Consider the following 26,004-nt stretch of genomic DNA (forward strand, 5'->3'; position numbering starts at 1 on the left):
AACTTGATAAGGTGCCCTCTAGAGTGGCCTTCCAGTGGAGAAAATGGGATAAAGTTCCCTATAGTGTGGCCCAATGTCCAAGACAGCACACTTAAATGTCCACTACGGTGCCCATCCAGTGAAGAAAATGTGATAAAGTTCTCTCTAGCGTGGCAGAATGTCCAAGACAAAATGCCAAACTAAAGGTCAACTTAACTTTATTGTGATCATACTACAATCATACTTAGTACAATTATACAGTCAGAGTCAATCTCTGCATTTCACTCCAACTCCAGTTCTAAGCCAGCAACTTGATTAGGGGTACTGATCTAGCATATATATCTTTGATAGTGGTAGAAACTAGAGCACCCACAGAAAACCCAGGCAGGCACAGGAGAACTTGAACCTCCACACAGAACGGCTGTGTCCCAACCAGGATTCAAACCCAGGCAAAAATGGTCACTACTGCAGCAACATGCCACCTCTCTAAGGGACAAAATGTCATGAAGTGCCCTCTAGTGTGGCCAAATGTCCAAGACAGAATACTGAAGTGCCTTCTAGAATGCCCTTCCAGTCACAAAACATGAAAAAGTGCATCATGACTTTCAGAGCACTGATGCCCCACAGCACAAGGCTGGTGTCCTTTTTTTTTTTTTTTTTTTCACCCATGCCCCTTTGATAGCCTGAGTCCGCCACTGTTCTGCAACAAGTCCCTCCCTAGCTGCCTGTTTTACAGAAAATGTGAGCAAAATCATACCACTAGTTCTTTCAAGGTAACTTTAACTGACATACTGTAACATATACTGCACATTTACTGCCAAATTGACAACTTACTGCTCACCTTTTTCTCTGCTCTGCTCAAATCCTCGTCACTTTTCTGTTGCTTACTGTCACCCCCTCACTCAACCACATACTCATTGTGCACATTTCATGTTCTTACTCTTAGTATGTGGTTGTTATTAAAACAAGGAGACATGTTTTGTTTGAGAAAAGGCTGCAGGCAGCAAGGCAAAGGGCTGCTGAAAAAACAGGAGAGTTTGCAAACTCCTATATCAGAGTACAGATGACAAAACAATTCTGGTTGCTCTGATTCGCTCTGACCATGATCAGTGGGCTGTTGTGTTTTAATCCCACCATTTAGTATCAATTAAGCTTGCTTGGAACCTCAACAGAGGAGTAACAAAAAAACAGAACAGAATGGAATGGTCCCACTGACACCATCCACAACTTTTTCCAATGGAAACATGACAATAACCATTCTAATGTGTAACAAACTGAACTAAATTGGACTGCTTGGTGGAAAAGTGTCTTTTGAAATCAAACTTGAGCAGCCGGAGCATCCGGACTGACAAGCATCTGTAGAAATTGGACTTGAATTGCCATCCAACTGTGGCTTGGATCTGATTACATACAATTTAGATAGCCTATTCCAAAAACTGATTTGGACTGGCAGTCTGAACGAGGCCTAAAACCCCTCTTCTACCTGACTAGAGTAGTATGGAGTGGTTGTGATATAGTTCATGATTGCTAATAACCTGTAGCATGACCTTAAAATAATAACTTAAAAGATGATGCAGGCAACAGGCAGGTAGAATATATGCAGAAAGGTTCTGCACCAAGAACTTGAGCCTTTACAATGCACTTACCTGCACGTTTCACATTCACGGATCTGTCACTGGCATAGCAAGGGTTCTGACTTAAACGCTAGGGTGAAGAGAAAGGAATGAATGGTTGGCCAAGAGAAGAAGGAACCACTGCAGTCTCTGTATACAGTGTGACAGTTTCAAGTTACTGTAATATACATCCTAGAACTAGAACCAGAATTTGATGCTTTTGGTGCTTTCCAACTGAACTGAAAAATCATAATCTCTGAGTTCTCAGTTGGAAAATCTCAACTGGAATGCCTCCTGAACCTCATCAACCCCAACTTAAAAATCAAGAAAGCTGTAGTAATTATCTGTTTATTAGCACATCTGTCTTTAGTGTTTCATTAAATCAATCATACATGCAGTATTGTCCAACTTCTCTTTGTGGACATGTTGCTATGGCATTTGTATGCGCAATATACCACACAATAATTGTTATCAAACACAACTAGTTTTCATGGAGGTATTCATCTTTGTTTTCAGACTGTTGTCATTCTTAGCTTGTCAAATAAATTTTAGCACCGTCCCTTGTGCACAGTACTCATTAGCAGCTGAAAGAGACATCAATACTTTCAAGTGACTTCCATGGAAACTAATCTGCGAGACGCACCAGGCTTTTGACATAGTATAAAGAGTGAGAAAGCCTGCATATGGACGATGTGGTGCGGATAGATGGCTCAAACACAGGACAGTTACCTAGGAGACTGGGGCTCACATCCCAATGCCCCCTACATATGGCACCTATGGTTAGTAAGTTCATTGGCAAAAAACTCAATCAATTTCCTGGCACATATACACTGCTTAGCCAGACACTACTTGTCCACTGGATGTCCAGGCAAGTCCAGACAGATTCTCATAGTACTATACCTAGTGGGAAGTGAGATACAGTCAGTCCAGTGACATCTGGTGACCACATTATCACCAGATGTACCTCTTCAGCATGGGGAATGGTGCATTTTTAATAATACACGTGGTGTAAGTATCTGTTTTCTACTCTGCAGACAGGGCACACACTGCTTCATTTTGCCCCACTGCCTCTCTCAGCCTCTTGAATAAAGCTAGAACTACTGGGGTGACATTCGTGCTGTTTACTTTCCAAGACTACTCCCACATCTCATGCAGTCCCTCCAGCGGTTATGGAGGCACAACCCTGATCTTTAGGTACTTTCCTAAATCAAAATACAGTAACTGAAGCACATCTTGGCTGTGACTCCTCTTAAAGGGAAGAACACAGTGTATCTTGTGGCACAGTAGATATGAGCTTGTTACTTACCTGGCTTAGCTCTTATGGACAGTCTATATCTGTGTCGATGTACTCAAAGAAGCACTTCTGACAGGTAGTGGTACAAGAGGTAGAACTCCCTGCAGCAAGCTGTCCAGTTTGGTCAAATGAGTCGTCCTCTTATACCGACCAATAAAAGCTCTTCACATAAGGGAACATTTTGCAAAACAGTCAGTTCTTCAACTGTTCACTGTCTGGACCGGCAGTTTGTTTCCTTTCAAGTGAGGAATCTTCCTTCTCCTGCTTGGGATAATCACAAAGATGCTCATGTCCTGTTTCCTGATCTAGTCCAGTGCATCAGGATTGTTCTTGATAGTGGTGGACACTAAGGGATTGGTTCAGACAGTCGCTGGCACTGAAGACACAAACTTGTGATTCCTTTTGAAGGGACAGCTCACCGCATCATCAAAAATACATATTTTTCCTCTTCCCTGTAATCTTATTTTTTCTCTCTCTCTCAGCCGGTGGTGCTCAAAGTGCCAAATAAATATATTTGTAAAAGTCACACACAATCTCTCTTTCCAGAAATCACGATCTTGTTATTCAGGATAATCCACAGACCATGCTGTGAGCAGTTTCATGTAGGAACTATTTTCTTTCTACAGAACTACAGATCTACCAGAGCTGCTTAAATTCTGCTAGAAAGAAAATAGTTCCTACTTAAAGTGCCCACAACAAGATCTGCTGAGACAATATCTTGAGTAATTGGGTCATGAATTCTGGAAGGAGACACTGGTGTTGAGTTTTTCAAATGTATGTTTTTATTTACCCAAGCAGACTGCCTAGTTCTAGTGCAGTTACATTCGAGAGAAGGTAGACATTTCTCCAGCAGATATCTCCAAAACTCTGAAACTCCCACCAAAACAAGATGGATAAATAGGGCCTCAAGCCAGAGGAAAAATGTGTATTTCTGATTTCATGGTGAACTGTCCCTTCTTACGCATATCAACATAGAGATGTGGCCCAGCACAGTAAAGTACACAAAGACAACTGCAAACGTCTTAAAAATAAAATTCAGTAGTGGGACAAAGATGACAGTGCTGTCAAAAGTGACTGGTCCCACATCACTGGGGCTGAGTCTTACAGGATTACAGTAACAGGTAGTTACTGTTCAAACATGAACACATGATATGGTGATCAAAACTATTTCATAAGGTTACACAATTACAAAACTACACCTGTTAGGGACTTCTAAGTGTTTAACCAGTCTAAGTCAGTTAATTGGACCCTTTGTATATAAATACACATACATTTTAGATTTTCCTGTCCAAGAACAGGGCTCATAGAAATGTCCCTTTTTACACAAACCAGGATTACTGTATCTGTTACTATGACAACTAATGCCCTGAAACTGACCTGCTATGGCATCCTCTGGCGGCTGCGCTGGGGCTTCATTCCAGATTATCTAAACTGGAGCAGTTTCTTCATTATACTATGGCCACAGGTCAGAATATATTACGTTTTAAAATTATTTTTATAATTTAAAAAAAAATCACAATTTGATATGCTTAGGATTGCCTTCTTTGTACTTGTACTTAAAAATACATTTTATTGACTTGCATTTTCAGATTTCTATTTGCAATGAAAATGTAAACTGACTTAGACCATGACTGTGAGCATTTCCACCATTAAATCTATTTTCAAATTTCATACAGTTAAATAGGATAAAAGAAACAAAAATGTTTACTACAATTAACAGTGTTCTGTAGAGACTTAAGGAAGAAAACCAAGTGAAGGAGGGAGTGCTCATTTTTGAGGTGAGACAATTCTTTTTCTTAAGCCAAACAAAGCATTCACAAAGCCACTGGACCATTTGAAAAATGAATTGCCACAGAGCTGAAAACAAAGCCGTTTTTCTTAACTCATGAAAATTGAACATTTTGGAGACAAGTGGCTTTCACTGGACAGCAATGTTAAGGTTTTCAGTCACAGGGGGAGTTTAGTCTTAAGTTCTCCCAACTATGGAAGGAGAAAACCTACACAAAAAACAGGGACAACATGAAAACTTCATACAGAGGCCCTAGGCATCTGCTTGATTCAAATCAGGGCCAAGTCCCTGCAGAGCTAACAACTGATGTGCCACACTGCCCATGTACTTACATCATATGACGACAAAGTGGCATAGTCCGATTTAACTTTATTTTGGTCGTTTCTAATAAAAGCAAACATTTATGTGTTGACAAACAATGTTTAAAGCTCTTACTTAAATGTAGTTTACTCTTATGTCTCCAAGTTGATTTTAGCACTTTAATCACACTACTGATGTGAATTAAACAATTTACTCTGTTTTTGTTTGTGGCAGTAGAATTTACCTTTAAAAATTGTATTTTCATTCCTCATTCTCAGTAGCTGCTCCTCTTTAATTGTGCTTCTTCACATATAAGATGTACCTTCAGGTTTCTGAACTCACAGCCAGAATTCAATCTTGTTAGCTCTAAGGCTTTTCATAACAAGGCAACATTTTCTTCATTTGTAATAGTTTCCCCAATGTACACAAAAAATACACAAAAGACTTCATAGATTTTCTTGTTGACTTTACTCTCAACTAAATGCATCAACTCAACTTCCTTAAAAAAGTAACATCCTTGGGTTGTGAAAAGAATTTTCAATTACATCGTCGTTCTAATTTCTGTACAAGATGTTTAGCGATATAAAAAAACGCAATCCATGATAAACACAGGGAAATGCTAAACTCAAAATTAGAAAATCTATAGTACATGACCAGTCATAGAAAATACCAATAGATTAAAATGACCAGTTTGCGTCTCTTACATAATGTAAACAAAACTATTTCAAAATAAATGTCAAAAACCATGTTCAATCAAAAAATTTCAGTCTCTATCCAAAACATTTCACAAACATCTTATTCTATCATGCTTTGTCAGCGTTTATAACAGAATATTAAACAGCTTTACACAATTTTGTCAGATTTACAAACACTGTCAAGAAACTATGTGGCTAATTTACAGTAATAAAATTCAATATTAGAACTAGAAATACAATATGTACAATGTAAATAGAAACTCAGATGCCTTGTCATACTGACCGTAGCCAAAAGCTTTGTAAGTATATAACAAGGACTAAAAATATAAATTGGATCTAAATTGGGATTATAAGTGGAGGTACAGAGTCAGATGTAAGGCATGAAAGGGATTTCAAGTTACTTTAGTTACTCAAAGGGACGATAAGGTAGATGGTATGGAACAACCATTACTGAGAGGACTCAGCATGAGTCTGTTGATGCTCCTCCAGTAGGTGAGGAAAAGCAAATGCTTTGTCACATTCGGTGCATTCATATACAACTTGGCCGACATGACTTTCTTGATGCTGCTTAAGAAGAGCCCACTGGCTGAACGACTTGTAGCACATATCACAGCGGTACTCTCCAACTTCTTTTTCAGCATGCAATCTCATATGCAAAGACAGATCTTGTTCTGTATTGAATTCAGTGTCACACTGTGTACATTTGAGCTCATTTTCTGCCAACTGAGTGTTGGTGGGGTCTTGAGTGATGTCTGGAGCAGCAGACTTTAGACGATGCCTTTGCATGTGTTGTTTCAGGTACCGCCTCCTGGCAAATGTCTTTCCACAAAGCTCACATGTGAATGGCTTTTCATTTGGGTGCTGTTTATTTTGATGCTCCAAGAGAACACTTTTTGAGGAGAACTGCATTGAGCAAACAGGGCAATAGTACAAGTCTTCTCCTGTGACATCAATCTCTTCATCCTCTCCTGCTGCTTGATGATAAGTTGGAGGGGATGTCTTGAATGATGGATTTGAGTATTTATTCTCTGCACATTCGAATTCAGCTGATACCACATGATGGCACTCATGTTCTTCAAGCTTACTTTCAGAAGGAAATGTCATTTTACAATTTTTGCATTCAAATGTACCATCAGGATGGGTGGGGAAATGGTCAATCAATTCAGAGGCACTAGCAAAACACTGATGACAAACTGGACATATGAAATCATGTGAAGGGCCTCCATCTTTCCCTTCTATCCCTCCAGCAGTATCAACATGGCTTTTAAGATGGCTCAGGAACTGCTGAGACATGGAAAAACTATTGTTGCATTGATTGCATGGATATTCACTACTAGACCACGATGGATGATGGGTGGCCCTGTGCTTTTTCAGGTGAGATGCATGCAGAAAATGCTTATCGCAGTCTGAACATGAGTATGGTCGCTCTTTTGCTGCCAGGCAGCCATGCTCTGAGAGCTTCTCTGGGTCTTTGAAACGTTCATTGCAAACACCGCAGCGATATTTAAGTTCTTTGTTGAATACTGAGGAGCTTTCAGAAAGTGATGCCGACTTTTTATGTTCTTCCCTTGAAGTTGAGTGCTGATCACCTGACTTAGAGTGGCTTTTCCGATGCTCAGCTCTGCTACTCTTGGAAAGAAACACACGATTGCATATGTCACATGGGAAGTTCTCTTCACGGTGGGTGGACATGTGTTCGGCCAACTGTGAGGGTCCTGTGAAACTGAAGTGACACTTGGAACAACGGAATGGACGGCTCTTTCCATGAGTATGCTTATGTTTGCGCAGTGCAAAGAGAGAGACAAAACCCCTGCCGCATGCCTGACACTGAAATTCAGACTTGTGCATTCGTTGATGCTGCTGTAGCTGAGATGCCTGGAAGAAACATCTTCCACATTCTGCACATTCATGTGGTTTTTCACCCAGGTGACACAGCTGGTGGTCCTCAAGACTTTCTGATGTTGGGAATGTCTTGCCACACACATGGCATGGGAAGTATGGTGCAGAGTCTGAATCACTGTCCTCACTGCCATTATTTTCATCCTCATCACTTTCACCATTTGTACTGACTTGACTGCTGGATTGTCGTTCGGTGCTGCTCTTTTCCTGGATAGAACGTTCATAAGCCCTCTGCTCTTTTTGATGCCATTTCTTAATGTGTCTTCCCAATGATTTCTTGGCTGCATAGGTCTTGTTACAGAAACGACACGTAAATACATCATCTGGATGGTGTTCACTGTAATGATTACATAAAGATGGTCTTGTCAAAAACCTTTGGTCGCACAGTTTGCAAACAAAAGGTTTATTTGGCTCATGACCTATCCTGTGACTTTCAAGATCAGCGGAGGTATTGAACGTCTTGTTGCAGTCAATACAAGAGTATTTCTTATTAGCTCCATGCATCCTCATGTGTTTTTCAAGATGTCCTTGGCTAGCGCACACCCGCCCACACTTTGTACAAGTATTGCGCTTTTTCTCTTGTTCCTGTCTTCCATGGTCTTCAAGGTGACTAATGAGCATTAAGCCATCTGTGAAGCTCTTATCACATTCTGAACATTGGTACTGCACAGTTTTCTTCTCTTTGCTTGTGCTGCCTTGCACCTTTTTTCCCTCTGAATTTTGTGGGGATTCATCCATAGAATCCTCTTCTCTGCAGGAGAAGTTTGTCTGCAAAACCCCGGTGCCAGTTGTTTTGGAGCCTTCTTTGAACACTAGAACAGAATCATTTAGCGCAAGGTCAAGCTCTGCTTTCAAAGGGACTTCCTGTTGTTTGGTTGTATTCCTCGCCGAAATGCGTCCAAATCTACATTTCCTGTAGTGATTACGGAGAACAGTTTTATTCCAGAAGCCTCGCTTGCATCTTTTACAGTTAAATGGCTCTGTTCTGTGTACACGCAGATGACCAGTTAGTCCAGCTTTAGTTATGAAGGACATATTGCATTCTGTGCAAGAAAATGGCTGGGGAACTTCCCTTTCAAGAGCTGTATCTAGTTTACAGATTAAATTTGTATCATCACTAAGCTCTTCATCACAATTCTCATCCACAGGCTCTTCTTTGATGTTTGGCATATTTGACAGATGATGTTGTAGGGGAGCAGTAGACACTGGAGGAACCATTGTTTCCATCTTGTGTGCATTTAAAAAATGCTCTTGAAGCTGTGAAAATAGCAAAAAACGGGAACTACAGTATGCACAAGAAAAACCCTTTGGAGGGCTTGGAGAGGTTGACTGTTTGGTTTGGCTAACTGTTGACATTGATAAGCTTGGTGTTGAAGTGCAACATTTTTTGTGATTTTCAAGCTTCGCTTGAGGGAAAAATTGTCCACATCTGTCACAGAGCACTTTACTTTGCTGTGATTTTGCGCTGCATCTTTGTAAATGACGCTGCAAATAATCCTTCCTTATAAATCTCTGACCACAGTAATCACAGGCATAGGGTTTCTCTCCAGTGTGCAGGCGAGTGTGCACACATAATTGCCAGCTGGTTCCAAAAGCACGGGGGCAATAACTGCATATGTATTTGTACTTTTTGTTAAAACGAGGCTGGATCCTCTGAAGAATTCGACTTCTCACCCCATCGAGCAGTTCTGTCACATTTTCTGTTGGTGGCTTAGTTGCCAGTGGTAGAGACACACTTGTTTCTTTGGAGACATTTCTGCACTTTCTCATCTTCCTATGCTTTTTCAGATTTTTTTCATGAGCGAATGATGAGCCACAACGTGTGCATTTGAATAATTTTGCAAGATGGAACATGGTGTTATGTCGACAAAGTATAGACTGAGTTGAGAAGCTCCTTGAACAGACTGTACACTCAAATGTCTCCTGCTTTTCAGTTGGCTCAGTGTCAAACTTATTTTGCCAACCCTTGCCCACATCATCTAAACTGATTTTGGGAATACAGACTTCCAATCGTGATCTTTTCCCTTTACAGCGAGCCTGATGTACTTTGAGATGATCATACCTGGAAAAGCAACTGTCACAGGCTTTGCAGCGATAAGGCTTCACTTCATTATGTGTCAAAATATGACGTCTCAGGTTTTGTGGTTTCATGAAAGTCTTGGTGCAAAATTTGCACTTGTACTCAGCTTCACCTTCTGCTTGGGACTTTTGTGCTGTCTCTCTGAGAGCAGGTATGTTTGACAATTGTTTTGCTGCATCACTTTTGACTTTTGACTTCTGTTCTTTGTAAACACCATCACAGAAAGCTTCGTGCTGCAAACACATTGTCTGACTGCTATATCTGTGGCCACAGTGTACACAAGGATAGGGTTGCACACCAGTATGTGAGACAACATGTCTTGAGAGTAATGATCTGTACCTGAACCTCTGTGTACAGTGAGGACATTTAAACTGAAGCAGCTTTTTTGCACTAGGCTGTAAAGCCATCTTTTGGACATTCTGTTTTTTTTGAGTAGTACTTACACTGAAATTGCCATTAGGAGATGTTAAACCAGTGTTCAGCCCTGTCCACTCACAGTTCTTCTGATGTTGGCTTAACTTTCTGAATCCAAAGTACTGCCCACATCTTGAGCATAGAAGCAGAGAGTTTGTCTTGTGGCCACGGTGATGACTTTTCAGACGTATTTTCTTAGAAAACACACGTGGACAGTAGGAACACTGAAGTGACCACTTAGTCTTAGTCTTTGACTCCTTTGAGTCAAGATGTTTGGTTTGAACAGGCAAGCACTTCGCACTGTGAAGTTTAAGGTATAAGTCACGGTAAAACTGTTTTCCACAGTTAGTGCAGGAAAGTGGTTTGTCCCCAGTATGTATGATCATGTGACGCAACAAATAGCGTCGATTATTGAAACTGCGTTTGCAAAATGGACACTGATTTGATGAGGACCCAGATATATGCGTAAGACAATGTTTTCTTAGTACTTGGGCATCCTTAAACAGCTCTTTGCATAAGGAACACTGTAGCTGCTTTGGTTCACTCTGCTCTTTCACAGATTCCAAGGACTGTTGCGGTTTTAATTGCAGACTCTCTTGAAGTGCTTTATTTTCTCTTTTTTTGTGTCCGTCTAGATGCCTGAGGAGATGTGCAGGATACTGGAACTGCAGATGGCAGTCTGGGCATTGCAGCTTTCCCCTTTTAAGATGTGAGTGTCTGTGTTGGATCAGTTCTCCAATAGTTGGAAGAATCTTTCTGCAGACAGTGCACTGTATCCTCCTCTGGTGAACGATCTTATGGCCAATCAGATACGTACGTCTCTTGAATCCTTTTCCACATTCCAGACAGCGGTACGGTCTTTCACCTTTGTGATTGCGCTCATGTTTCTTCAGTGACTGTGATGTGCTGAAACCTTTTCCACAAAAATGACAGCTCAGGTCAAGACTGCTACTTTCTTCTGTTGATTTCGAATTATCTTTACTCTCTTCACTTTTTGTACTACTCAAAGTTTCTGGTTTAGACATGGTAGAGAAAACTGACTTGCGGTACTTGAAAATTTTGCCAGTGAGTTTGAACAACTCATGTTTCTTCATATGTCTGTACTTCCCAGACGGATGACAAAAAACTGCTGGACAAAGATTGCATTTGTAGCATGGTACAGGCAGGGCAGTTAAAGCTGAGGGTGCCTGGTATCTTTGTACATTTTCCCTTGACAGTGTTTTCTGTTCATTTTCCTTTGACAATGTTTTCTGTTCACTTTCTTTTGACTGGATTTTCGGTTGAACTTTTGGCCTTGACTTTGCCTCTTTTGCAAGTCGATTAAGATATTCTCTGAGACAAAATCCTTTAATATGCCTATATCGGTTGGATGGTAAAGAGAAAGTAGTGTCACACAAGGGACACCGATATCTACCATTAATTTTTTGCTTGCCACCAAATACCGAGTCTCTGACACAGTCACGCAAATGTCGAGCCCTGTTGTATGAGTATTTGAAAAGTCGTGGACACAGAGGACATTTATATTCTGGTCTTTTTTCATTCTCCACTTTTTGACTTTTCTCAACACTAAGTTTTGTGGGACATGGACTTGGCAAAACTGCCAAATTCTTCCCCTTGTGTACGTTGTAGTAGTGCTTTTTGGCCTTCCTTTCAGTAGAAAAGCTTTTACCACATACTTTACACAAACTGATTTTGGAGATGTCAACAAGCTTTACATAACATTCAGGCAGATGTGCAGGTGGTTCATTCTGCACCAAGTCCTTCTGTGGTCTTTCCTGTGACAAGAGTATCCTGCCCTCAAGAGCATCATCCAGGCTTGTAGTTTCTTGTGAAGCTGTTGAAGCTTGTTTAAACTCTTCCTTTATCTCCCCCTGTGGTGGTATTTTAGTTTCACTGGTAACAGCATCAGAATCTGTAACTGTAGGCTTTTGTTGCTTGCATCTACCAGGTATACGCATGTGTCTTCGTAGGCTTCCACCCTGAGCAAAAAATGATCCACATCCATTACACTTATAGGGTGTTTCACCGGTGTGAGTCCGCATATGCTTGATAAATAGAACTATTTTTGAAAATATGAGTCCACAACTGATGCACTTGTGGCGACCAAGGTGTTTTCTTTTGCTCTGTAGGCCGGAATTAGAAGGGAGTCGAGAGCTTTCTTTGGTTACACCACACAAATGTTTTCCATCTTGTTCAGTCCTCATTAGGTAGAGATCACAAGTCTGACAAAACTGGAAATTGGGCACTGAATGGCAACAATGATGGTGTTCAATTAGATGATCTACATTGTGGGTTATGTGTTTGCAACCTGCACAATGATATGAGTTACTCATTCCATTTACTGACTCTGAAGTCTCCACTATTACAACAGGCTGGAGACGTTTTCTCATTTGTATGGAGGATTTTAGTTCAGGTGCTTGTCCTTCTGAATGGTTCGTGCTGTAACCATCAGGACATGGACTTGTGTCATGTTTTGTTTCATTGGTGTCACATGAGGAGTCTTCTCTTGACAGAGGTTCCCCATACAGCATACCAAGCACTGATCGTTCCTCTGTAGATGTGTCCAGCTCTTCAAATGACTCTCTTGCATTTTCAGCAACATCTCTGCTAAGACTTTCTGGTTCTAGGGGCACTGGACTTTGATGTAGTGACTGGTGCTGGTATGGAGTAGAGGTTGTATTTGTATTCTCTGCTCTGGAGCTATTTGTCTCCAAGCATGATTCAGAATGATTTGCAACACTTTGCTCATTCTTGTCACTGGTATCACTGAAAAGATCATCACTCATCACAGCAGGCTTCAAAATTGTATTGTCCTGAGCTGCACTTTTGTAAGACTGATGCTCAGATAACTGCGAACAGGATTCAACATCTCGACTGTTGCTTTTCAAGGTACTTGTGCATTCCCTCAGTTCATGAGTAGCATCTTTACAGTCTGACTCTTTAATACCTGGTGGATCTGAAGATTGAGAAGTATTTGACTGAATTTCTTTCTCCTGATGGTCAGTTTTCATATATTCATCTTGACCATCAATAGAGTTGGGATTTGGGGGTTTCTGCTTGTCAGAATTCTCATTTTCCAATGAACCTGATTCTTTTCTTTCCCCTTTTAGGACTTCACCTTTGTCGTGTTCCTCCTCTCTTGTATTTCTATATTTACCATCTGTGCAGCTGGGATTACAAAGTTCACTTTTTTCTTGGTCAAATGATTCATTAATTTCCTTTCTTAAGACTTTTTCATTTAAGTGGTCTTGCTCTTTGTCAAATTTAGTCAAGGTATTTGGAGCAGTTGTAGTGATTTCCTCCTTGCCATCTGGGTACTTCTCGATTCCATCACCAGACATGTTTTGATGACCACTTATCAAAATGCTTGAATATTTTCCTTGAGTGAGATTTCTCTTCACATCCTCCTTTTGTTTCTGATCTTGACAAGCATTACTATCATTCCTATCCTCTACAGTCTCACTTCTTGTAGTTGTCACCATGTTAGAAGTAGTAGACGACTGATTGTGTCCCGTGTAAGATGTGACAGTGTTTTCTGGACTTTCCATCTTGTCTTGTGCACATTCAGCAATATTTTCTCCTGCCCTTACATTTGATGGACTTGGCAAAATTACATTGGTCTCTGAACTATTAGGGCACTGACTCTCAGTTGGAATAGTCATATTTGCAGTATTAGTGAAAAGCCATTCTGATGAGCTGGGTTTTGCAGTAACATCAGTTTTGGGTTTTTGGACTGAGTTATTTGCCATGAATTTACAAGAGGGCCTTGTTTCACTGATATCTGCATCCGAGCAGCTACTGACATCTGAGTAGTTCTCAAGAAATGATGCAGCTAGTGCACCACAGTCTTGTTTAAGTTCCTGTAAATCTGTTGCAAATGATGAAGGAAAAGATTCAGACGTCGATAATCCATCCGTGGCAAAATCCATATCACCATTTCCACATCTTGGCAAGTAATCTTGTTCCATTTGTTCTCCATCGGCTTGCCATGGAGCATCCTTGTAGTATCTTTGATATGCACAGTCTGAGCTGGAATTTCCAATATTGTGATTTGGGTAATAGTTGGTGTTGAAGTTTGAGTTTGTTGCAGGGGCTTCATGTGAAGCTACTGTGCTAGGGAAATCATGATGTCCAATGAAGTTCTCTATATGCTGTGAAAGCCCTCCCTCTGACTCTGATGTCCTTCTCAAAGTGCTTGGATCCGATGATAGAGGTGGAAGGTTATGGTAGTATGAATCCCACCCATGAGCCATTCTCTGCCAGGACTAGGGCTTATATTTTACCCAATCCTGAAAACACAAAGAAGCATAGAATTATAGAAAAAACACTAAAACCATCATCATGTAAAACATTTATGCAATATAGCTGAAAAGAAAAATCTGACCTTTTCTTGGACATACAAGGACGAGGGCTATCCAGAATGGTGTGGGCTACATCTGAATGGAAACCTGGGAAAAACAAAATTAATATCAGCAATATTATTAGTGTGAACTTTTTATAAGCCACTATGAATCTGATGCAAAGGAGAATTTACAAAGGGGATTGATCGTTTTATCATAGTAAAGAGGATTTGTTTGTCCCTGTGCATCTCTCAGCTATGTGGTTGGGTGCAATGTGCCATGTGGGCTCAACACCCACAAGCAGTGGCACAAGGGTTTGGCAGCTGTCAGCCAGGTGGTGGGCTAAGGCCAAAGGCTTGATGCATTGAGACCCAATGACAGGAACTGATTTTTGATACATGCACATTAACGGAAGAAGCCGGAGGTGATGTAAAAAGTGGAGCAATACCAACTAGATATAGGTTTGCAGACTATTACTTTAAAAAACAATTTTGGCAGCCCCTGCACTGTGTGTCATAATCGCCTAATATTAGAGTTGGGCAGATGGACGTTTGTTTTCATAGCTTAGCCAAGTCAGTATAGCTACCTGGCTAACTTTGTTTCATGCTTCAGAGGCTGAATGCAACAATGTTACAGACGTAGTATAGAGACAAAGCCCCTTTTAAACCCAGAACAGGGAGAGTTGATCTGCCTTCTCCCTTCACTGGGAAGTTTTCTCAGCAGAATGAGACAGTTGGAGACTTCTGTCAGAGGGGTAGTGGGAAGAAAATGATGTGACTGTCCACAAGAGATTTTTCTAAGGGAATGGTAGGGTTGGATATTCGTGATTGCATGTCACTGGGAGCCTGGCTCTGACTGTCTGTGCCCATGCACGAAAGAACTGGCTTTCTTGTAGAGCTTCTCCATTTGTCACTTTTGGCTGCGCCAAGTCAAACCATGCTGTGATGATTTACATTTCCTTTACCAGTTATAATGTGCCAAGCTGTACCAAATTGTGCCATAGGTGCACCATCTCTGGAGTGGCCTGATCCATGTCCTAATGGGTTGCAATGTTGTCTCGCTGACTGGAGCAAACCCATGCCAACCCCTATTTCTCACGCTCAAGCAGGCGTATTTTGCAAGACTCTACTCATGTCAAAGTAGAACATCAGAGAGAAACACGTGGCAGAGACGACTACTGGGCAACCCTGGAAAACCTAAACATCTTGTGTGGGTGAAGTAGGAATGCCAGACAAACGACCCTGTTTGCAAGGTCTTCAGCTCTTCTGTAGAAACTTTCCACATTACTAGAGGACATTTAATCCAATTGGGCCATGTTCAAGGACTACAACTGGATAAGACTTCTTGAAGTTGCAGCCAGAAAGACATCACTGCCTGTTGCATCTCTAACCCAAGAACCATTTGGTTGACACCAGCAGTAAAGGAAGCCATCAGGATGAAAGGAGATGGCCTTCCAGAACTGGCTGTCCTATAGAACTCCTGCATCAGCAAGCAGATGTCAGGAAGCTGGAAGGACCACAGCTTCTGTAGTTGCAGAGGCAAAGGTTTGGGTATATGAGGAGTTTGGTGAGGCCATTGGTGAGGCCATTGAAAATTGAAAAACTGGCTCCAGCTCTTTTCAGCATGGGAGGAGAACTGCTGACTTTCAGGAAGTTCAAATCCTTGGCATTTTTATTTTTGGAGGAGGGAGCATCAGGAGAGTCCTGTACCTTGTTCAGACAAACCTGAACTCTCCAGGGGGCTCCAGAAAGAAAACGCAGGGCATTCACTTAACACTTACTTTCAGTCTGAATGCCCGCTTAACCTGGACTGCAAGGGTTATGGGCTAATTTAGCTCAGATTCACTCTTTGCCACATGATGGCATGTCACGGTCCTGCCTGTAAGTCCCTATCATGCAGATCTTCAACAGATCACTGGACATGATCCCAGTCTATTCCTGCCTCAGGACTCAATACCTCCTTTTACACAGGCTGTTCATAGTTGGAAGGGTGTGCCTTTATTCTGCCATGCTATTCTATATGAAACGTATAAACATGAGAAGGGAGTGTATTGTTGTTTTGCTTTTTAACAGGCAGCAGAGGTGGTAACATTTGTGTACAAAGGGTGAGCCGGCAGGATGAAACAGGGGTGTAAGTTTTAAATGACATTTTATGTGTGTGAACCACCACCAGGGGATTTAAAAAGCATCAAGCAGCAGTTAGCAGCTAACTCAAAGAAGGAGGACAGCAATGAAAAATGTCTGGAAATTGTGAGTGAGTCAATGGGCTCCAATAGCTTCTTATCCTGTAAGCAGAGAATGAGATTAATCACTACAATGGGGACAATAAAAAAAGCATAGTGTTTAGAAAGCAATGTCAATGCCTAACGTGTATGTTCAGAATCATACTAGTAGATGCTGACACTGTCGTTACATATCATTTTTGTCTGAACACCAGCATGCTATCTAAAAATCACCCATTGCTGCAGCATTATGCCAGTGTTTGGTTGAGCATAAAAAAAGCAAAGCCCATGTAATGTTGGGTCTAAATGACGGTGGTATCACAGGATTTAAGTGTAAAAACTGATAATGACTTAACACTTATTTTAACATTGAGAGCAATGAAAACTGGAGCCAAAATCTCTTCTACTACACACCTGGCCACTACATACTACACTACTTGTGACTAACGTATTCTTTTTTCATGATGCTGGTCTTTCTTTCAAAGTCATTAAATGTTTTCTTTGATTGTTTGTTAAAACTTTTACAATTTAATTGACATTCACAGGAGATGTTAAAGAAATAGGTTAGTTGTGATGACTATGCATTTCATATTTTTAGGCGAAGCTCTCAATCTACCGGTCAATCTTCATTCCAACTCTCACCCATGGTCATGAAGGGTGGGTCATGACCGAAAGAACAAGATCGTGGATACAAGTGGCCGAAATGGGTTTCCTCAGGAGGGTGGCTTGCATCTCCCTTAGGGATAGGGTGAGAAGCTCAGTCATCTGTGAGGAACTTTGAGTAGAGCTGCTGCTCCTCTGTGTAGAAAGGAGCCAGTTGAGGTGGATTGGGCATCTTGTAAGGATGCCACCTGGTTGCCTCCCTAGGGAGGTGTTCCAGGCATGTCCAACTGGGAGGCCACAGGGCAGACCGAGGACTAGGTGGGGGTGTTATATCTCTGCCCTGGCCTGTGAACGCCTTGGGATTCCCCAGTTATAGCTGGCTAATGTAACCAGGGAAAGGGATGTCTGAGGTCCCCTGCAAGAACTGTTACCTATGTGACCCGATTTCGGATACGTGGTTGAAGATGGATAGATGGACGGATGGAGATGTTTTAATTTTAATAATTTAATAGTATGCTTAGGATATTCCAATATAGCTAATTTCCTTTCAGGCAGAGATGGCACAATGTTGTTCATACCTATACTACAACCTTGAGGGTCTGCCAATACCAATACCAGTCCGATACCATCTTTCCCCCTTTCTTTAACAACTATGCTGTTAATACATTTAATGTAGTAATACCTGCTAATAGATACACTCTGCTTAACCTAGCCATCTAAAAAACATAATGCTCAAACTGTAAGAAAATATTCTACTCCAATACACAGCATACAACATGACCCAGTTATACTGCAGCTTCATTTTAAACTTTTTCACATGCAGAACTTTTCCTCCTACCCTGAAAACACATTTAAACACATTAAAACACATAACAAAGAATTATAAACAAACTTAATATTAAAAACATTTTGTACCTGGTGTTAGAATGTCTGCTGGCATCTAAATCTGAAAGACATCAATCCTGGCTGCCTGTAAGAGGGAAAGAAATGCAATTATTATTATTACAGTTATAACCTGCTTTGGCATTAGTGACTATTGCTCTAGACAAGGCTTGTGCCACTGGGAAAACAGCCCTAACCATCCCACATATACAAGTCTTACCCATGCTAGCTTGGTTTACAGATCTTGACAATCAGCAGCAACCAACAGAGAGAGTTTAAAAACAGAACAGAGGTTTTGGGTTTTCAAACAACACCAATATTGTACACTGTGCAACATCAGTGCTGTTGTTTTTATTCTCAACCCATATCACACTGGTAGCAGTGCTTTGGATCAGTGCTCTGTAAAAAAAAATCTTCTCCAGCTTCTAAAAATGACTGAGCTCATCATGGACAGCCATACCGGCCAGCTGTCTAGGCTTCTGACCTTAGACAAATTTTACTCCTAATAGCAGCAACAAGACCTCATCTGCAAGCTTAATTAATTTATTGCAAAGGATAAAGCCCCACTGTGTGCACAGTAAGTTTTTAATCAATGAAAATATGTTAGATAAGATCAGGAGTTTCTATGAGTTGGACAAACTTCATCCAAGCCTCCTTGCAAGAACTACTCTCTTTCATTGTGGTCTCTAACACCAAGTTAAAGAATAAGACAGACTTAACTTTATTTAATTTACATGACTGCAGTTACTAGTGACAATCGAAAAGCAGTATGGGGAGAACAGCTCTGAGGGAGTAAACATGTACCTGCATGCCAAGCCACCTGCCAAAGCTTCAAGTATTGGCAGACTCCTTCAACACACAATGCTTGTGCTTGTTTGTGAAATGCACTTTTACCATTACAAAGTGTCATTTTAGCTTAAACTACAAGCTTTTTACATTTAGGTCTCCAAAAATGGCTGGGGAGTGAGCATTCCTTGGCTTTTCTCAGAGGTTAAATAATCAGTCAAATCAAGTTGCCCCATCCCCTCAGTGAAGATTTCAGAGATCGTTATGGACAGCTGCTGATCTGGACCAAGGCTCAGTCTGAAGGCCAGTCAGGGTACATGTCCCACACTGGACATGCCTTCAGACACCCCCCAGCACATAGTAGTTGTGAGACTGAGGCAACTGCTCGGAAGAAGAGAGGCCTTCCTCTGACAGGCTCTGCGGCAACTGCCTTCTGCTTAAAAATGGTGAATTTAGGCCACTCCCATCAACACGCCACCATTTTGTCAATTGGCATGAACACAAACACACACCTCCACAGACTTTACCTCCATTCCAAATTCCAGCCTCTTAGGGTGAAAACTGTGGCTAAAGGCGAAATTTTTGTGGACTGACCAATAAGCCCATAAATAAGAGTAGGCAGCCGATAAATATTGATACTGAATATCTGAAATGCTATCAATACCCCTTTTCACAGTTACTCTGGTACCAGCCGCACTTTCTTGCTCTCTCTTCTCTCTGACAGCAAGCTGACACACACTGCTGCAGTGCCCACAGGGTTGTCTTCTTCTCGCCACTTGTCTCATTTGCTATATCCATTGTCATGTTATAGCCTTTTTCTATTCATCTTTTAAAAAAAAATCTAAAATTCTACTTTCTCAATGTTGAGTACATTTTTCTATAAAATGCACTGAATATCAATATTTTTCAAGGTATTCTATCGAAATGAGAAATTCCAGTATCCTTTTAAATCATCATTTATGAACCACTAGAAGTGGCTGGTGGTGGCTGCATCTGCAAAGACCCTGCCGTCTACCACTATTTCCTTATTTTATCTTTTTATCTAATGGTTTTGTTGTGCTTGGGACATTTCATCAACCAAAAACATTGCAACATCCTAATGTGTTTACAAAAAGCTCAGATGAATCCTACTGATTCTACCTTTACACCACACATCTCACAATGTTGCCTTATTGTACATAAGGCCCAGGACATAGACCTGGATAAGTCTACTGCTTATTAATGGAAAAGCATACAACTGTCTAAAAAAATCGTACGCAAAATGAAAACAAGCAATTGCCCACAGCTTGCATCAAGGACTATTACACACATTAAAAGCATAAAGTGAGGCAAACATTTAGGCACCAGTTCCATTTTAAAAGTGCTGTTTTATCACCGATATCGGATAAAACCCAAATAATACCCAGCTCTGTCCAGGAGGTGCTGATGTTTCAGCACAGCTAAGGCTGACACTGTAAGACTGTATAAATGACTTACTTACTGAGTGACTGACTAATTGACTGATGGTACCATAAGTACCTGGTATTTCAGTCATTATTTCATAATTTGGTTTGTTTTTGTGGGGATCTGCGGTAAAACCTTGAGCAATCTGTGAACTGGATTGGACTTAACTGTTTTGTCATTGTAGAGAAAACAGACCAGACTATAGACTGAACTCTGATTTTTTTTTTTTTTAAATGCACTGGTATCAGATGGTACTCAGCCGATATGCAAATATCAAAAATTGGTATGGGGGAGAGAAAAAAATTTATTGGAATATCTCAATTATCAATAAATTATTATTGCTCATCATGCACTTAAATATCTTCTTAACAATAGCTTTTCACAGGGAGTCTAGATAAAAATGTGTGTTGCAACTGAAACTAATTAAAAATAACTTTTTATTTGTCCCCCAGTTTGACTTGCCACTGTAAAATATGCCATCTTAACTTGTCTTGGCCATGCTGGGTAGCTGTTGAAAGGAGGAGCTGCTTGGGCTTCAGCACATGACAGTTGACTGGACAAGGTCAGTACTGGTTCCCATAGTGACAGAGCTTCCTACTTCCAGTTAAAAGTGACACAAGCGCCGTTGAATTTACAAGTCTCCCTTGCCATTGCTGAGTGCCATCTACACCTGCATTAGTGACTTTCGTGGATTGACACCAACTGTGCTGGACTGCTCAGGCTTGACATGAGTGGTATAGGAAGCTGCTAAAAGATAGTCTATGACACCCAGAAGTGGAACAGCAAACATAAGAATGAAGAAAAACATGTAAGCCAATAGACAGGAAGAATCCCCATGTGGAACGCTTCATTTTGATTTGACAATTTACAGAATTTCTGATGTGAGCAACTATGCTTACATGGTGTTCCACACAACACACAGGCACAAGAAGGAAGAGCCTTTAAAGCTTATACTGTTTTGCAGAAAATATGATCCCTCATCAAGGCCATCTTCTGGGTTGACACAAAAGAGTACTGTGTCCTTGCCCTTACACATTACTGTCGAACTCTGACATGCCACTTCTGTTGTTAGAACGTTACCCTGGTAAGCGAGACCTGCTTGGAGACTGGCCACACCTTATGTGTAAGGGGGAAGGGCTGAATCAAGCTGATGTTAATCCATTAACAGCATATCAAACAAATAATTTATATTGCTTTTTGCACAACTGTCTAATACAATGGACCATCACCAAAGCCCTACAATGTATGAAAATATCTTAATCGCTGACTCATCCTAATGACTATGGTAATGTAAAAAAAAAAACACCCAGGAGAGAAATAATAATATTGGTATTGGCAGTTAGGACTTACCAGCCCACAAACAAAATTTAGTCACGTCACAGTACCTAGCTGAAACCACATGACCACATGAAAACCCAACAATGATCAGCAAAAACAAATATAGCTTGTACAGTTGCCACAAGGGGTGATTTACACAGCTGCAGCGACATGTAAACCACTTTTTGTTGCTTTACTCAAACTGCAGTGAATTATAAAGCCTTTAACTTAAAAGTGTCAAGCAGGAGCAGGCAAAATGCAACTTGTGTAGACAGAATAAAAAATATACCAAGGACAATACAACAAATATAACCTAGCCCAACATTAGTCAAACCCAGGCAAATCAGACCACATACAGATTTCCTACTAAATGGTGAGCATTATAGCGAATACCAAATGGGCAGATGCAAAAATCCACATTGGCTTCCAGAGGGCCAACCTGATCCCGAACATTATTCTGTTAAACCACTCAGCTCAATGGCCACTTTGTACAAAGTGTCAATCTAGGCTTAATGTAATCAACAGCTCAGCTGTAAATTCTACTTAAACAAAGACAATAATGTTCAGTATTGATTGACAATGTCAAAAGATACTGACTTAAAGGCCCAGTGTGTAGGATTTAGTGCCATCTTTTGGACTGCAAACTGTTGTGGGAAATTCCCTATCTCCTTGGTGAAGAATCAAATAAGGATCTGTCAAATTCACACTTGTCATTGTATCTTTATTGTAGCAAGAAGGTCTCACACACAATTAAATCTTTGGCCAAATTAGACAAGTCTGACACATGGGAGATGATACAGAGTTGCATAGCTTAAGAGAAGTAAACTGCTCATTTATACAGAAAACTGCAGGTATGATAATAGGGGCACACAGCAAAATTTCAATCACACAAAATGACACAATTCTTTGATATCTCTGCAGTTGTAGTGTTTATTTCAATATGGGGACAGAAATCCTTTACTTTGTTTCGCCTTTTTATGGACAGAGGGAAGTAAAATGTCGGTATCTGACTAAGGCTAATGGAAGGACTGTACAAAAGGGTGTGTGTGACTTTTGCACTTTATTTGAATCTGTTAATCTCTATCTGCAGGACTACCTGGAATACAGACGTCTTTGTCAAAGGTAGCCATACTGGTAAGTTAAATCACAGAAATGGTTTTCCCATGCAACATCACCATCAGAATTTTGACTACACTGGCACCCCGGTAGCTCAGTTGGTAATGGTAATGTAAACAAAACTGCTGCCCGACTCATTCTATGCTGCTTGTCACAATAAGTGGCAATATGTCAGGCGACCTCCAGCATTGATCTTGCGCCCCCTTGGAGGTCCCAACCCACAGGTTGACAAACACTGAATGAAAGGACCAGTGAATAGGATTTATTGGCATCTAACACAGCAGATTGCTAATTCTTTGTCTCACTCTCTCATTTCAAGCGTGAAGGTGAACCTTTGGTGGCCGTCAAACACGGAAGGCCATATCAAGGGCCAGTGTTTAGACTGTCCGTTCTGGGCTACTATAGAAATGTGGTGGTGCAACAGTCTGTGGAAGAGAGCCATAGACTTATTATAGAACTAGACAGGGCCTCAGCACTGTCACCAATTTCTACAGTGGCCACTCGCAGTATTGCAGTTAAAATTCCCCACCAGCCCAAAAAGCATTTACCCCCACAGGCCACCACTGTAAAAGAGACCGCTGTAAAACTGTTGACAGGACACCTTGAACTGCAAACATGGTTAATTATGACTCTATTGTGATTTTTATAGAGTTTTTTCAAAGACTTTTTCTATTTGTGAACATCTTTCATCAAGCCAAAAAAAGCAATTTCAACAATCTGTGACAGCGTCACAATATTAAGTCTATTACCTGAGAGGGAGCTCACCAGCGAGTCAAGGGTAGAATCACCACTGCGCATATTCAGTGGACCATATAACCAGGAAGTAAACCCAGATGCTACAAAACTTTTTCAGCTTGTGCGCTAAGCCAGCAACTCTAATTGGACTGAATGGGCCCTGTATTTGCATTCACTATCTAGTTCATTATAATATAAATATGGAGAGGACCTGCAGCCTATGTAGACACAAGTGGCACATTTTAAGATACCAAAACCACAAGTTCTTAAGTTGAGATGATTAGTCTATATATTGTAATGAAAACATATCTCTATATTATATCCTATTACTACCATATTCTTCCAGTAACACCCCAGAAATCTTACACATTGTACCTTTAATAACAGTTCCCTCATCCAAGATAATGGAACTGATTCTAGGGAAAATAAGTGGATTTAATTTAATAAGAGGTTGACAACTTTGTGCACTGGTTTTAGAGCTTATTGAACAACCTTTAAAGCACACACCAGAGCTGCCACAAGCCAGGTGCTTGTGAGTGACTACCAGCAAGTGTATATGAACACATGATCAAAACTTTATCTTATAAACTTAAATTTTGTTCACAGTGATTATTTAGACAGAAATTGGGCATCTGAAATCATTCCATGCTGAAGTTTTTAATGGGAAACGTTGAGAAATGTTATGAGCATCTGGAGTCTGTGTGTTGAATTATCTTGTCTTGATTGTGTTATTGTTAAGATGCTGCACTTTTAGCCTGAGAGGACGGAGGACAGCAGACAAAAGGGACACGGTAGGATGTAATCAGCGCACCACAAATATGTAACATCAACAGCTGCGGTTATTATCTCTAGTCACGTGTTAAATGATTTCACACGGACCTTGGCTGGTGCTAGCTAACGTTAGCTACCTCCGTGACTAGCACAATGCAAGCTAGCTAAGATACACAACAGCAATAGCTTTCTGCAGGAGGACCTCTTACCAGATCAGTGCTCTGTGTTGCCTTCGTGTGCTTCACCACCAGGTTTCCTTTGTGTCTTATTGCCTACATGGTCCGTGTTGTGGTAATCACTTCAATCAAGGACGCTACATCTTGGATTTCTGCCTGTACGCGGAGAGAGATAGTTTTCCTTGCCGATAGCTCCCGTCTTCCCTGGAAAAATACACTCAGGAGACCTTTTTTTCCTTCTAGACTGTGAGGCGATGGTAGTCGTTGTATCAGGAAACGTCGTGTTTTTCCCGCACGACGTGGGCAACACAGCGTGTTGTGCTCCGGACAGTGGCGCTATACCTCCAGGTCTGCCTCCATAATCGTTATTTGCGCATTTTCAGACAATGTGCCCGAAATTGTGCGTACGTTATACAACTGTCTGCTTACAACCAATAACAAGGTGCGGGGCATCCGAGAGAGCCCGCCCCCTCCATGTTCTATGGCTGCTACTGCGAGAGCCTGGCGGGGCGGTAGGACGACTCCTTCCGGGCGACTGCACCGCGGTTGCCTCCTTGCTGCTGCAGCTGCTCCTGCACTCCCTACGTGCTGCGCCGCACACACAGTGCCACTGGTGCTGACAGCAACTGCGCTCATCATTGAAGTCCTCAGTGGGGCTTCAGTGCTCCCATGTGCTGTTCCAGTACTACAGTGTTGCAGTTGTGTGTGTATAAGTTACTGGGGAACTGGTCTGCTTACTTGTCCTGGACTAGATGGTTTGCCTTTAAAGGGTTAATAAGTTGCACACAGCCATTTTGTGGGTAAAACTTGCTACAAAATGGCGCCACCTGTCCTTGTTCTGGTCTACTTCAAAACCTCTTGGGCTGGAGGGGCACATACCATATTAGTTCACAGGGGGAAAACACATTGTTCTAAAAGAGGAAAAAACCCACTGAATCTATGTTTTAACATAACATGAACATGTCTGATGTTCTGACCAGACAGTTATTTTGCTTCATCTAACTAGTGTATTTAAGCACCTATCAGGTTTACTTTGCTTTTAATGCCAGAATCTGCAGATCACAGAGTAATTGATATCACAGATCACTAAAATTAATAGTGCATACAACAAAATTGTGCAAATGAATATGGAACAGCCTGTCAAACTCCTCAGATTTTACACCCGCCACCCAGAGGTTCAAAAAAGGTCCACTGCTATAAAAGAACCAGTTAGATCTCCCTCTCCTGTGGGAGTCTATTAACTTATTGCAGCTTATGATAAAAAAAACTGGTCTAGGCCATTGGATCTGGACACACCTGACCTGTATCCTCAACATCAGGATTTAATAATAAAAAAAAAACCTTTCTATGACTGTGTGACTTTTGGGGATTTTTTTCTTTTATGTAATACTACTGCCAAAACCAAGGTTGCAGCTTTAACTCCCCAGACTGGTTATAAAATGCTGGGTTGGGACAGCCTAAAGAAGGAAACATGTTTTACCTCATTTCAACTTGTAATGACCCCTCCCCCCACAATGCACTAATGCTCCTGCACTTCAAAAAATGTACAAT

At 41.1% G+C, this 26,004-nt stretch overlaps 1 protein-coding gene across 1 annotated transcript; it reads right to left on the minus strand.

Annotated features, from left to right (window-relative positions):
* Window positions 1–5,430: 5,430 nt before the first annotated feature.
* znf1035 (zinc finger protein 1035) lies at window positions 5,431–26,004 on the minus strand. Its single transcript, XM_084726397.1, has 4 exons — window positions 24,487–26,004; window positions 18,143–18,197; window positions 14,448–14,511; window positions 5,431–14,352 (listed from the first exon to the last, which is right to left on the minus strand). The coding sequence occupies exon 4, from the start codon at window positions 14,314–14,316 to the stop codon at window positions 6,118–6,120; it is 8,199 nt and encodes a 2,732-aa protein (XP_084582523.1). The 5' UTR covers window positions 14,317–14,352; window positions 14,448–14,511; window positions 18,143–18,197; window positions 24,487–26,004; the 3' UTR covers window positions 5,431–6,117.

The sequence above is a fragment of the Lutjanus erythropterus genome, chromosome 9, assembly GCF_056507025.1.
Source record: "Lutjanus erythropterus isolate fLutEry1 chromosome 9, fLutEry1.hap2, whole genome shotgun sequence".
NCBI classification, from domain to species: Eukaryota; Metazoa; Chordata; class Actinopteri; order Lutjaniformes; family Lutjanidae; genus Lutjanus; species Lutjanus erythropterus.